General features: G+C 33.9%; 1 protein-coding gene across 2 annotated transcripts in view; it reads right to left on the bottom strand.

Moving 5' to 3' along the window:
• Window positions 1-2,278, bottom strand: part of LOC119076410 (LIM/homeobox protein Lhx1) — a 56,117-nt gene extending 53,839 nt beyond the window's left edge. For both annotated transcript variants that reach the window (XM_037183142.1, XM_037183143.1), the window contains exon 1: window positions 1,434-2,278. In XM_037183142.1, coding sequence (XP_037039037.1) covers window positions 1,434-1,473 — 40 coding nt within the window. In that variant the 5' untranslated portion in view covers window positions 1,474-2,278. The remainder of the gene's footprint in view (window positions 1-1,433) is intronic.
• Between the last annotated feature and the right edge of the window lie 13,592 nt (window positions 2,279-15,870).

Genomic DNA, 15,870 nt, shown 5'->3' with positions numbered 1-15,870 from the left:
TTGACAAGCCTCAATTAATTTCAATGTGTTAAGCAAAAAATTGTTCAACGTAATACCAATTTTAAATTTTTATTTTTCATTATTTGGAAGTTAATTCGCTACAAATTTAGCTGACCTAAAATGTGCCGGAGAGATTGTGCGTTTTGAAGTTTAGACAACTTGTGTCTATAATCGATATGAAAAAGTCTAAAGCCGATTCTTTACTATAATAACGGGAATATCTTTTTGGATGTAGTTAGTCAGCCCATATCGATCACCAGGAGAAATGCAAGGATTATTCATCCGAATAAATTGAATAAATTTTAATTGCAGAAAAGTAACATTGACGAGGTCTTCACAGGACTGGCATAATTAAAAACAAACACAAAATAGAACTGAGACCGCTTGTAAGACCTGCAAATATATCAGCGATTTCTATATCTTAGGCCATTCAAGAAGGAGAATCATGAGACATCTTCCACTATCATCTTCCGACTATAATTATGAAAATAATCTTTCTCAGGAAAGACACCTACAAATACCTCTAACTGACCACCGCAACACAAATAAAATTTCTTTCTTTATCGCCAAAGACAATTTCATTTTTTTAATAAATATTAAAAAAAGTTTTGCAAATTGAATGTTCAAAATAAGGTCATTTCTAGACAGTTTTGAAGTGTTCAGATTAACATTACTGTCACCATATATCCGTCAAAAGATTTTTTTTAAGTTGATCAAAGTTTTCTTTGATACTGGCAGCTATCTCATTTCCAAACCATTACAGAAGAGGACATTCGTCTTCTTGGTACAAGTTCTGCACCAGTGTATGTTGTTTTTATTATACAAAACTCGCAGTAAACAGCAAAAGTTTAAATCAAAGTTCCCATTGGATGACAGTAACGTCGAATTGAAGAAACGGAAAATTGTAAGAATAACCGGCTCAAAAGAGTTGTAGTACCGTCGGATGAAACAGTACTCGAAAGACATTTACATTTTACACAGACAGGAAACATTTTTCTTTTGAATAGTTATCGAATCTATTACTTGGTTTGATCTGAGTATTTCGTGTAGGTTGAAAAAATCTTGTACTTCATTTGTCCAAGCACACATTTGGCTATAAATAAGACTAAAATAGCTGGAGCACGTTATTTATGTTTGTCGTCGGGATCGATAACAAATATGATATAGCCGACAAGATTATTTTTTAGTTTTATCACCAGGTCTTTCAAATTGTTATGAAAATTTTCGCAAGAATTCCTAACAAGCCCTGCGCGCGTTAATGACGAATGTGATAGGAGATCATCCACACCACGTGAAATCTCTTCTCACTCACCGAAAAACATTACTAAAGATCCACTGCGAAAGACAACGATTCCGTCGAAGACATTCATACTGTTTGCCACTTCACACATCGTTCAAATCAATAACATCAGACAATCAGTTCATCGACATACCTATGTTGTGTTGTGTGTGCTGCAGTACACCGAAAGCCATTAAATCCTTGGCTGGAGTCGCCCGTCCGAGAGAGGAATATCCGTCTCCCAAATATGACGCCAGTGCGACAGCCCTAAGGGGCACTTTAGAAACTTCGGTCAAAATTTTGATTATTTATTGAGACAAGGCGTAATGTTCTCCTTATCTCCTGTTACGTTTTCGGAAATGGGATTCCCTTTTCGGAGAGACAATTTTTCTTTCACCAAACAAATTCTTTTATTTGACTTTCCATCCACAACTAATATTGATGAACCCACACCACCAATCACAAATCACTCAATTATTACAATGCACATGGATACCATTTGTGGCTTAAAAAAAAATGTGGATTCAATGTGGGCTGCATCGATTTATTCATCAAAACAATTTATTTTATTTTCGTCACTTTTTTATGTTCTATAAATAATTAATCCATTTAGTTGACCCATGATCAGATGGCTGGGTGTGTTGCACAAATTGTACGTAACAATAATGGCCGTTGAATACTTGTAATCCTTCAGTGTTCGGCGTCGACTCGAATATCCAGTCGAGTTAATCAACGCTAATACCGGCACCGTAAATTAGTATATCAAGTTATAAGGACGATGTTTGCATAGGCCAAATAAAAACAACAAAAAATGTGTAAATCATTGCACTGTGTGAGTTGCAAGATTTCAAAATAAAAAAACTGAAAAATAGAAACCACCACAATAATCGTTTCACCTCTCACACAACAAATCTATGTAAAAACGAATCAGAATCGACGTTTGAATGAAATGCGAACAACCAACACCGACGACATACGATCGCTAACTGAATATTATGAAAACTTTTTTATAAACCACCCGATGCCTTTTTTCTTATCGCATATATAAATGGTGACTGCTTTGGTTTGTGTGTGCATTTTATTAAAATGTCGCTTTATACGGTTCCTCAATATACACACAGTAGAAAAATGGGCGTTGCTAAGCAACTGTTGCTTTGAACCAATGGCATATATGGATTCCGCCTCTCTACGTTACCTACCGAGGTGTGACTCTGTGAAATGACTACCAAGTTTGATTTTTTATGCTGTCTGTAGGTGTGTCAACATTGGAATGAGTTGATGTTTACCGATCACATAGTAAATTATAGTATTGTACGATGCGGTGTTATATACCTGTACAGATATAGCTGGGGTATTATGTTGTATCACTACGAAACACAAGAAGAATAAAAAAAAAAGAATTACGAACACATTCCTGGAGTACTCGTGGTGTACATTCAGTGTTACAAATCAAATAAGACAAAAATAAAGTGCACATAATCATAAAAAAGGGCGTACAGTAGGAGAAAATTTAAAAATCGTAAGTTTATCCTGTATATGCTGTATCATGCTGCATGTATGTATATACTCGGTACATACCATGGTCTTTGCTCTGTAATGCCCCTTACCACTCGGGTGATAAAGGATTGACGGCATCTATTGTTTGCTGTGGTATAGTTTTTTCCTTCTTTAATGTGTGAATGTTACATTAGGCTTGGTGGGATTTGGTGCGAAACGATGCAATCTCGTGCTGTTATTTGTATTAATGTGAACTTGTACTTGAGAAAATAAATTTTTGTTTTGTCAAATTGAACAAAGTATTTTTTTGAGTGTACTATACGTATAGACAAGGTCCTGATTTACATAACAAATTGTTGCTTGCTGGATTGATCTTAAATTTTAACATTTGGAATGATGTTTGAGTAGAACTTTGGATGAGTTCGACTATGGTGAGAAAACAAGCAAAAGTGTTAGACGTGAAGTCACTGTTAACCAAAGAAACTTTATGCAAATCGAGGGACGGATATTTGTAAATTTCCTTGACGAAAGATTTTCAGAAAGCAAATCCTCTAAATGAGGATATTAGGATTTTTTGAAGACTCTTTCCTGACTCTGGATGACTTTTTTGAGATTTTCTATGATTTTCTCCCAATTCAAGGATTTTCTTGAGTTTAAAGATTTTCTTTCGAAAAGCTAACAAAAGCTTTAGAGGATTTTCTACAAATTGTGCTCAGAATCTTCACCTTACTGGGGTGGTGCTCTAACCAATTGAGGTGTTTCTGTGTCGATTTTAAACTTAATTTTTAGCTCGAAGAAGCTTGCAAAGTACAATCACAATCTAAGGACATCCTCATAAATCGGGCAATGATTTTCTTCGTTCGTGTCTCAAGTGGTCAAAATTAATTAAAAAGCTCTCATGCGCACCTCTGAAAACCGACTTTTTGGTCCCAAAGCCAAAGTGAGATCAGTTCTGGCGACTGTGTGGTGGAAAAAAATGTGTTAAGTGTATATGATAATTACTCGTAGAGACCGTGGCTTCAATTTGGCATACTTGAAAATTTAAAAAAATTTGACTCACCGATGAAAAATTACGAAAAAAGCGCCCGACCATGACTTTTTGCGAATTTTTCTTGATATAAAGCTTTCTGAAAACTGTGACTGGAAATCAATATAGTTGTGTCGTAGCTCATTTTAACGGGAATCTCAAGAGCTTTTAAACGAATATAGACTTGACGTAAAGTTTCACCGGGTTGCAGATTCGTTGACCTTCTAGTGTGTAAAAAATGGTACGAGAAAAACCAGATTTTTTAATTTTTCGCAGAATTTATGCAAAAACGGTTCCAAATTGTTCTCAATATTGCTGGCGTTAATAGAGAGCAGCTATCCTGGGAAGAAAAAGCCGACTGTTGGGCTACTTTAACTATGCCAGAAATTGCGAAAAACTCTTTTTTGTTGATACGGTAATGAGTCGTCTTCTAGCATCAAGACAGTAACATATTGTTTACATCGTAGGCGAGAAAATAGAAATACTCTCCCATCCGCTGAAACTTGGGAAGCCATTGTTGTGAAAAACGGGGCTACATCAGGGTCCTAAAGCCAATGTCAACTCAACTATGACATCAAATCAATCCTAATGTTTAAAATTGTCAAGGCTATCGACTTTTAGGGAGGTCACGCTGACTACCATTTTAGTAGATACGTAGGGACACACAAAACAGAATTCACTTACTATGAAATTGTCAAATTTGAGAATCCATCTCCTACAAAAATGTATTAAAATGTCACATTTTGTGTTTGTCACCCGCGTATCTGTATCTGCTAGACCTCCCCAAAGTTTACAGCCTTGCATAATTGAGAACTTGATATTCAAATCAACTTGATTTTTTCGGTCAACTACAACTTGATCATCTTAAGGTCTGAACATCAACCCAGAAAAATAATCATCAAATTCGATTACCTCTTGACCAACACTGAAATTTGAAAATCAATTTCCAATATTTGAACATTGACTATATGACCAGTATTATTATCGGGTCTATTACTTCCATCGATCAAAAAGTATTTTTAATCTGTTGATTTCAAATCTTGTACTTCAATTTTTTTTAACATTCATTTTACTGTATAAAGAACTATATTGCTCAGAGCTTGTCATTATTTTTGTCGTTGTTATCAATAACCGTATGTGACAATCTGTTAGAACCCTGGTTTTTCAAACCTTGGGATAAAAGTTGGAAATTGCATTTTCTCGGGTGAGTTGTGAAATCTCTATTATCTCACTTCTTTACCGATGGTTAAGTTAGTTTAGCGGAATCATAACATTTTACCTAGTCAATCAAACGTTATATTCATATTTGAATCGAAAAAGTTTCAAACACGAAATTTACATATTTATAATCCCATAAATTGTCCCCTCTCATCACGCAAATTATTTTAAATGGCAAATTTGTCACATGCGCCTCATGCATGATTTTCCATTCTTTTTATAGACTCAACGGCATTTACGCTACGTTAATTTTTCCACTGGTTGATGACATTCATCCTTCATCGCAATGAAAGCAAACATACGAATTCCATCAGCTCCGTTTTTTTTATTCTAATTAATTTAAGGCGCCCTTTTAATTATGCGTGCTCTGCAACATTTATTCAGACAAAAAAAAAACGTTCAAAAATACCACAGAATGAAGTCAGCAAAAATTCGTACAGAGCTACGAAGTTAATGCTCCTGATAATTACATTCTTTATGGTTCATGAGCCATGTGCAGAAAAAATCGTTTCGACAAAATAACTTGAAAAAATAAAAATTTAAGAACATTTTGGTAACGATAATACGCCAGGCTAATAGTGATAATAGGATTGCTTGAGTGTTTTGTTATTTAAAGGTTTCATGAAATCCATCGATGTCATTTCACATGCTGAACTTCAAGAAAATTAATGGATTTTTAGGAGGATGAATTGGAATCAGGTAATTAATTGCAATCTAGTAGAACCGAAACTTCTATGCAATCATCATCAGTATCCCATCGTCTTCTTTTTATAAGAGCCAAGAATTGGGACATCTAGTCTTCTTTGGTTAGATTAGAAACAATTTAGAAATGTCTGGGCTAAATTTGTCATGAGACCTTGTCTGACTATTTTAGAGACGGATTTCTTGAGTTCATATAACAAATGAGATATTCGAAAGTAGACATGAAAGATCAATAAGAAGTTCGATTAAAAACAAACAAACCGATTCTTTATCTCAAAAAATACCTCAAATTAACTTTCAATCTTTCCGTCGTGCTTTCTAAGCCAAAGGATACAGGTACATTCAGATTCAGACCTGTAAACAATGACGTTTTATTTCATTGACAGCACCAAGCAAAACAACTGAAGATATGATAAGACGTTTCGATCACTGTTTCGATCTGTGAGAAAATTTGATACGTCTTTTGACGTTTTCCATTAATATGCAATTCAAAAATACCATTTCTCATCAGGCCATGGCGACAGTGGTACTCGATACAGTGCTCTATTTAACACTATACCGATTTGCTCACGAAAAAGTCTAGCGAATCATAGTTGAAATATAAACACCAAACTTACTTACTAGTGGCCAGTTCTATGGTGAATATTAGGGTCGGTCGATTTTTGGATAGGAAAAAAGAAAGAATTTACTCAATCGTTTGATTAGGAGTAACACAAAAAATTTCTAAAAAAATCGTCTTGGGCAAAGCATAGAACATTAAAATAAAAAAAAAATTGTCTTAAAATCTTCGGGGGGTTAAGCTGAGTGGGATCAGCTAGGTCCAGGAGCACGATTTGAAATTTTTCAAAAATCAACCGACCCTAGTGAATATAAAGCGATGAACTCTGACTTAATCTGATATAGCAAAGTGTGTGTCAACACTAATGAAGTAAAAGAGTTTATAGATGAATAAGTTCAAAAATACTTTGGTCAAAAGAAGTTGCAGATTCGACTCTGTATTTCCTTTGTGGCAACCAAAGTAAATTTGATCAATTTATCGCATTGATACCTGGTATTACTATACTTTACATGTCTGATTTATCGGTTCTTAATTACTTAAATGTGGAAGATTCAATAAAAATTTAGCCCAGCCGAGTCTTCAGCTTAAATAAAAAAGTTTCTCTTCCAAGTAGACCAGACCAACTGTTGGACAATGAAATATCGACTTTCTTTAAACAGTTATGTGCAAATACGTCTTAAGAACAAAAGGTTCAGAGAGGCTGAAATCTGCGAATTTCAAAAGTACTTTCCTGTCTTCAGCCTTGATCAAATTTCGATTTTTTTAATAACATTATGCTGATCTTTTCATGTAAATACCTGATAAGCAAAAAAAATGTCACCAGTCGTTTTACCCACATCATTTCCAGTCGTATATGCTACAACATATACTTACAATAATTCTATTTTCTTTAACAGCTTAACCGACTTAAAGTTACAATAATTCTTCCGACCATCTGAAAAGGGTCACCACAACAATAAGCCGCTAATCATAATCGGATTTTTAAATAAGAGATAAAAAAATCGTATAATTTTGCATATAACACACCGAACGTAAGATGTGCCATATTTCATTCATTCATTCATGTACGTGTGTCATCTTAGTTTAGATGTAAGATGTTATAACAAAACAGCTTTTCTTTCGTTTATTTGTTTTGAAAAATGTGTGGCTGTTTATTAATCCTTTATTTGCAGTGTGGTGTGTGTGGAGGTTAATTCCAAAGAAAAAAAAATGTTTTTTTTCGTTCAAAAGCAATTCAAAACACAATAATACCATCTATGTGCTATATGCAGGTGCTTTGAAGTCGTTGCTTGAAAGAATACATTTTAAATTATTTTTCATTTCGAATTTTAATAAGGCTACAACCGTAAACGTTCTCGTATTCTCGTTAATTGAATAATCTAATTTGTTTCTGTGGGTATGGCTTATTTTGCATATAGCTACAAAGCTATCGAGATGTGTGATTAAGGTCTGCGCTACATGTTGGGTAATAATTACCTGAGCTAGTGTATTTTGGTCATAATTATCGCGATCTCGGATTCATTAGTGTCTTAGGGGGATTTTGCTTCTAGAACTGTCTCGAATAAATTTCAAGGAAGACACAAGGCGCGTGGGAAATGATAGCTAAAGTCTTGAAACAGGAGTACCCTAATTTCTAACTTAACTCATGTTCAATGATGACACAGATTTGGAAATTTTCTAATTGCACTAAAAATCCTTTTGTTTGCGTTTTGCAGTCTTTTGGAGAGATGAGACTTTAGGGGACACGATGTCAGATATTTCGTCCATCTTGTGGCTCCATGATTTTCCCTTTTTTTATTATAAACGTGATCGTTGGTGTTCGTTCAAGAGAGGGTAAAACCGAAAAACCGAACATTCGTAAATAGCAAAACTATAATCGGGCGTGACGCAAGTCCACTACCAAAAATGTTTAAAAAAGAATTTTATGGGACGGCGGATCATATTTACAGCAACTTTTTGACTTCTTTCCTTTGCCTCCAATGGCCTACAATATATGGAATCTAGGAGTCGATACGACTTCAACGAGCTATCACACGTTACTGCAGCTTCAAAATTGGCCGAGATATTGAACTTCGAAATATTGTGTGAGTGTTGTATATTTTGGTGCATGTTGTGGATGGTCATGGGGTGAAAGGTGTGTGTTGTTTGGGGATGTGTTTTTTGTTGGAAATTGTGTGGATTATTAAGTTTTAACTTCCATTCGGTTTGTTCCTAAAATTTGGGATGACAGATGATTCCTCTGGCACTTCCTAACGTCCATCTGTTATTTTGATGGATCTGGGTTATTTTCGATATAGTCAGTATTGTTCCAAGGTTGGTTCCTAAATTTTGGGATGACAGATGATTCCTATGGCATTTACTAACTTCTATCGGATTTTTTGATGGATTTGGGTTATTTTCGACATAAGTGAGGTGTTCCAAGGTTGGTTCCTGAATTTTGGGATGACAGATGATTTCTCTGGCATTTTCTAACTTCTACAGGATTTTTTGATGGATTTGAGTTATTTTCGACATGAGTGAGGTTTTCCAAGGTAGGTTCCTAAATTTTGAGATGACAAATGATTCGTCTGGCACTTCCTAGCTTCTGTCTGTTTTTTTCGATAAATGTGGGTTATTTTCGATATAAGTAAGGTGTTCCAAGGTTGGCTTCTAAATTTTGGGCATCTGGCACTACCTAACTTCTATATTTTTTTGATGGATTTGATTTATTTTCGACATAAGTGAGGTGTTCCAAGATTCGTTTTTAGATTTTAAGATTCAGACTGATTTCTCTAGAATTTTTCAATTTCCATAAGGTTTTTTAATGTTGTCGAAACGACAAACAAAAGTGGTGATATCAGTCAAAAAACCCTGAAAGGGTAAATGTGACGCAAGTCCATTATCTTACTTACAAAATAACTGATATCAGTGAAGAAATTTGCGTCACAAGTGGACATATGTTGAGAAACCTTTTGTTAGGAAAATGGTTTAAAAAATGTACTGAAAAAATTTAAACCTCCAGGGAAAAATATATTTCAACTACTGGAATTATTGAAATTTTCTGTTTTATATGTTCGGATAACAAGAAACCAGGCAGAAATTTATCTTGAAACTTTGCAGGATAAGCTCAGATCCAAAAAAATATTCCCATCCGAGCCTGAAAGAAATATATTTCCTTCTCAGGCTTGTATCCATCTTATTTAAATTCGACATAAATTACTTAGTGCTTCGTGAATAATTCTCGAGCATAAAAAGTGGTTCGAGTTGCAGTCTCACAAGTAAGGCGTTACTAATTCAACAAGCTTCATTTTCAATCACTTAATGCTAATTCAATACATATAAGTACATGTAATTACTGGATATGGTAGTACCGATCCGAGTTTGTACTTTTACACTAGAGTTAAATATAAAAGATTAATAAGCTTCAGATTTTGAAAAGGTGTTCAACACCTCTTTCAAAAATCTTAAACTTTTAGTTTTTTAACCTTAAAGTCAGAGACAGTGAAGTATTACCACTTTCATTCAGCTTTTCAACTGATCAACACCAACACATCCAATCAAAACTATTTATACTTGCTTATACGGTTTTAGGTGCTACACGCGCGCGGTGGTAAAACCGTTAGACTGTTTTTAATGTTTGTGTGGATGTAAAGTAATGGTGAGATCGGTAATACCTTTCTTTATACCTCATCTGATACGTCAACGACGGCAAAATAAACAATAAGATCTGGCTATTGAGGAGTTTTATAGTAAAACGTGTGTTAGAACTACCGAAGTAAAAGATTTTTTGTCAATCTATCAAAAGTAAGTAATAGATTCGAAACTGGTGATTTGCTTTTCGTTCATGTAGCTAAGCTCCTCAAAACATTCGGGGCTATACCATCCGATTTAAAAAGAAACTGAATGAAACTGATCCATTCACAGTTCTTATAATTGCCAGAACATCCTGATACGGTCTGTAGACACTTTGTGCTAATGCGGCAACACAATGGGATTTAACTGTACAAGTTGATTTTTGTAGAACACTTTTGTCACAAAAATAGAGTTTATGCAACTTGGTTGAGTGTATTTTGTTCTAAAACATTAAGATCATGATCCTTCAAATAGAAAACGTTGGCAAAAGAAGTAACTCTCAAGGGAGAAAAGCAATAAAAAAACGTCTTCGTACTCCGTATATCATGTGTCAAAACATCAGCATTTTAATTTTTTCCGTTCTTCTTCTCCTTTTTTATATTTACGCAAATTTATGATACGAAACCCACCTTATATAAGGTAAACGAGTATCCGCCTCTCTAAACCGTCTTCATAAAAACGTCTAAAACTCAAATAATAAGAAGAAAATAAAAGACGAAATAAAAAGATTATTAAAACTGATATCCGCGAACAGTCCAGTCTCGGTCCATATATTTTTGAATCTGATAAAATGATAAAAAAAACTTCTTTTTTTTCCTGTGCGTTTCGTTCAGTCGTTTTTATTTTGGTGTGAACATCATTTCCATTCATAAAACAATTTTTTTTTATTCGTTGTTCATTAATGCAATGCTTTTGTAGATATATAAAGATGCTATTAAAAACGAGAGCTTCGTGCCTCTCCAACAAGAAAAGAAGAAAAAAAATGAAGGAAAGAAAAGAGAAATATAATATGATTAAAGATATAGATTGTTTGATAATGATATTCGTATATGAATGCGCTTCGTTTTGGTTGGTTCTAACTATATAAATGGAAAGTATATAAATTTATTGTTCCGGTCCATCTACGCCGAACCTCATATCCTCTGAAAGTCAGACTTTTTTTCTGGTTCTGCCAAAAACAAAAATATTTTTTTGGTTTATTATATTTCAACTTTTCGTTTTTTTATTTTTTTTGGTTGTTGATGTTGTAGAAAAATGAGAATCAAATATTTTTGTTGTTCTTGTTAAACATGAAAAATATATTTTTTTGTGTTATGTTGATGTTATTAAATGCATATAATGTGCAGCATGGTACTGTCTGGCTTTTATTTTAGATGAAATGAACGAGGAAAATATGATAAACAAATCAGATGAAAAATTGTATCATTTTAATATAAAAGTGATAGACGTCTGCTGTTCTCATATTCCAAGAAAATATTTGATTTTTAATTAGTTTTGAAGTAAATTGTGCATTATAAGACGATGGTGCATTACAATGAGATTTTGTTTGATTACAACAATACGACTGGAAGAATCTAATGTTGATGGCATTTCGGGGAATAGATTTGAATCGCGTTCAGGATCGAATAGAAATGACCAAATTTAATTAAATCTTTGTAGAGATATGACATTCTAAATAATGATTCAAAACATTTGAAACTTTTAAAATCCTGCTGATTCAGCCACAATTTCTATCTTTCTTTCTTCTCTGCGACCTCTGTGGTTTCAAGCATCAGGATTCTTATAAGAAGCCTTGTAATTTTTTAACGATTCTAGTACTTCTAATGTTTCAAACGGTTTTAAAGTATGTTGTTCTAATTCGTTAGCTTTAGCATACATTTATCTATATAAGAACGAACAAGGAAAAGCTAATCGTTTACTTTTGTCGAAATTGTCAATAACCGATGATATTCTAAGCGAGTTTTTGTTGAACTGTCAACTGTTCAACTGTTCACCGACCTGATAAGAAATAAACAGCCTTTTGTCTTTGGATGGAGTAAAAAAATAAATAAATAAATTCACAGCCATCAAACAAATCAGATTTCAGTCGGATCTGTTATAATGATGGCGGTAAAATAATGTCAGATAACGGTCGTTGTGATGATGTACCGGGTGCAAATAATTATTATGAATATAAAATCTTAAATTTGAAAACTTTAATTTTTTTGAGAATTTCAAAAATGTAATGCACAGTGACGCGGTGCCACAATTTCTCACACAAAAGGACATGATTGAAAAAATGGTAGCACCACCATCAAATTTTAAACTATCCGGTTTATATTGTACGGTCATACCACTACTTTCCTATCTCTAAGTTAACCTGTTACGGAAGGCTAATGCATGTTATCGATAAAGACTTTTCGAAATGAACGACACATGGTCTTAATTCACACCATTATCCGCTGCAAATTCAAAATGATACGCACAACAACCAAATCAAAGGCTGCGTTGTATTTGGTCAGCTCGCTTTAATATCATTTAAGAATGCGTTACAATTTATTTTTTATTCATTGGTTCATCCATCGATTCATCGAAAATTTAAATTATGAAGCGCACTTATGGCGTGAATTTAGTAAAACCTGCAGGCTCAAAGAAATGAAGTAATAGATGTGAAATCAATCTCTTGAAAATACTTACATTAAATGAAGTAATAGATCAGATAGTAAAAAAGCTGATATCCTTGCTATCTGTGCATTTTATACATCCCGATCTTGCGTGTTAACAATACTGCGAATGACAGATTTAGAATTCAATCCATTTCCTATTATTTGATACAAGAATCAATGAATCTAGATCAAAAGAAAAAAAAGCTTTAGAAAATTGAACAGTTTGAGCTCTAGAACTTTTGACCAGAAGGAACACTTTCGTGGTTCTGTGTATTCATCAAGTAGATTGGTCTGTTGTAGAAGGTCTTTTTCAGTATTTAATTGTAAAACAACTTTAATTTTGTATGTATACCCAAATGTAAAGGGTTAGGAGTTTAGACACAAGTTAAAAACAACATCTTTTGTACAGGAATTGGATTCTCATTTTTACAAACGTTACTTTTACGCACTAGTGCGTACCTCAATGAAAGTCTAGAACAGGTATGGTTGATCGGCGAATTCGTCTTAAACGCACTCACATTTTATGTCAAAATAATATGAAAATGAGTGCGTTTAAGTACGAAAATCAAATTTTTATGTCCTCCGGGCGGACAATAGACCATACCTGTTTTATACTTTCATTGGCGTACATAGCTTACATACTAGTGCGAACATGAAAATCCATTTACACATTACTGTACATAGCTTAATTACAATTTCCATTTAGTTAGAAAAAACATTGTCCTATTATCAGCTACTGTGTGTAGATGTCAGACTCACCAATATTCAAATAGTTCGCCTTCCTCATAAATCATATATGCATTTTACACATGGCTTGTTATAATGTCATACAGTTCTGCGGTGAAAATAAAGAAAATAAAATTAATTATTCGATCTACATTTTACACTTCCTCCTCTTCTCTAACATCTCATTTCACGCTCACAGAATTACCCGATATTTCACACAAAATTATATTTGAGGAAAAAAAAAATCAAGTAAAAAATGTCCCTCAATCCGATGTTCGGTAATAAGTTAATTAGTAAAATTTCAAGCACATTTTTCACTCGAAAAATCGTCTAATATTTCCGAAGGATTCCATTGCGGTGTAGAAATAGAAAATCAGCTCTCGTTTGTCATGTTTACAGGGCTACGCATCGGTGAATTTGCTTCAAACGCACGTGTGACATTTTTTTTTCTTCTTTGCTTTTTCCAGTCACTATAAATTATGAATCGTCGTCCCACACAATGTTTATCATTTTCATGGTGATATTTCAATATAAATGCAAAATTATGTAATATCTCTCTCCGGTCGGATGGAGTCGAGGATGGAATGGAGCGTCAGACATTGGAAAATCTAAAATGTATTTATGTGGAAGATAGAAATTCGAATTGGTTTTGCTTGTTATAAAATATATTTCGGAAAGGATTGGTATTCATTCATTAAAAGCAATTTATGGATGCGCTATGAAAATCGTTAGCCCAAAAATTCGCAGAACGATAAGTCTTTTGTCTTATAATATACAAATTTGAGTGTAAAACGTTTTGGTCCGCAAAAAAAAGTTTGTTTTTGTTTACCATAATTCGAAAAGAGGTATAAATTCTTCGTCTGCAGTGAAACTGAACCACATAATGCAAAAATTATGCATGTAAAATATTAGAAAATGAGAATTTTGATTTATTTGATTTTACCTTCATTAAATTTTCTGACATTTTTAAATTCATTTTTTGGAGGCACTGGCAACGAAAAGATGTATTTATATATACGTGATCGAGAAGAATTCCCTTTTTTTCTCAATCCGTTTGTAACACTCTGCAAAAATTTGATTCCATTTCGGTTTTATAAAAATTACAGCATTGATGTGGGTTATGATATGATAGAGAGTCAGTTGTAAAGGTTAATCCCTGTAGCAGTTTGCGCAATAAAATTAGCACAATTTTCTAGACCTCAGATCATAAGGAACAGTTACAACATTTCGTTTAAATCGGAAATAGTTGGTACTCTAGGGAAAGACTTAGACAAATCAATTGACTATGACAATCGGCAGTGTTGGTGTTTCGAATAAGATTTGCTTGACAAGTGTTTAGATATTTCCTCTTTATATTTTTTCCTAAAGACCGTCGATATACAATCTGCAACATTAAAGATCCCAGCACGCAAAAATATTTGGCGAATCTATTACTTTTGTTATCAACTGGTTGAAGCAGATTCTGTTACTTCATTAGTTTCATATAATAAGGCGACATATGCGGAGCTCATCGTTTTTCTTTTGTCTTTTTCTATCATTAACAGATGAAATAGTCATATGTATCAGTTCAGTTTTAAGTGAAAAGGTGTATTGATGCTCTAATAAATCTGACTTTAAAAAAATGTTAGAGCTTTGGACATTACATCTCTTGATAGTTCATCATCATCGTCTTGGAAGTTTTAGAATTTTCAACCTGATATAGTATCATTACTTGCTGCTGGTGCACCACCTCGCAGACTCATTTTCCGCCATAGTGTCGTACCCCGGGTTCGGCGGGAGACAAATTTCTATGTCCTCTAATCCAAAGGTGTGCCAAGATGTTATTAAGATTTCTAATTCAAAGTCACTGGTTTATCGGTTGAACATTTATTTGATACGATTTTATGATTTATAAGATTTACTGCAGATATTATACGATACTGAACTTGATTCTGCAACTTTGGCTATTTTAACATAAAGACACAACTTTACATTGACTTAATTTCTTAACTTCTCACAATAATTTCTCTCTTGTACTACTTTCACGGTAATACTCTTAACATAAACGCAAAACTTTATTTTGATTTGATTTCTTAACTCTTCACAATAATTTCTCTCTTTTACTAATCTCGCGGTAATTCACCAAATTTAGTTTCACTACTTCACTACCGTCGCTGTTATTAAATACCAAAACTAGACTTACTGTCGTTTCCAAAAGAAGAACTAATCTCAATCGCGGTTCCAAAAAGACTGACTGAATTTTTGCTCATAACGCTAAGACATGAACTTGGCGACGAACCCAAATGTCCCACTTATCGAGCGGCTGAATATGCTTGTAATGCAGAATTGCATTTTAAGCATTTTCAGTCGCTTGTGCGACACACTTAAGTTCCTGACCAAGCTATGTTTATAATTTCAATATTTTATTGGAATGTATCGTTGCTAATATCGATACAATTTGTGACGAAATTGTTCTTCACGAGCGACTCAAACGCTAATAATTTATAGCGTGTATTGAGTGTGATGCCAAGGCATCACAATAGCGCAAAAACTTGTATGGTTGTGTCCATCTCCTTCGGCTCGAACTTTGAACGCCACACTCGCCATAGTAAAAATATGCAAGCCA

Source organism: Bradysia coprophila, unplaced genomic scaffold (assembly GCF_014529535.1).
Source record: "Bradysia coprophila strain Holo2 unplaced genomic scaffold, BU_Bcop_v1 contig_232, whole genome shotgun sequence".
Lineage (NCBI taxonomy): Eukaryota > Metazoa > Arthropoda > Insecta > Diptera > Sciaridae > Bradysia > Bradysia coprophila.
Note: the sequence above shows the minus strand (reverse complement) of the source record. Positions and strands in the feature narration are given on the sequence as shown.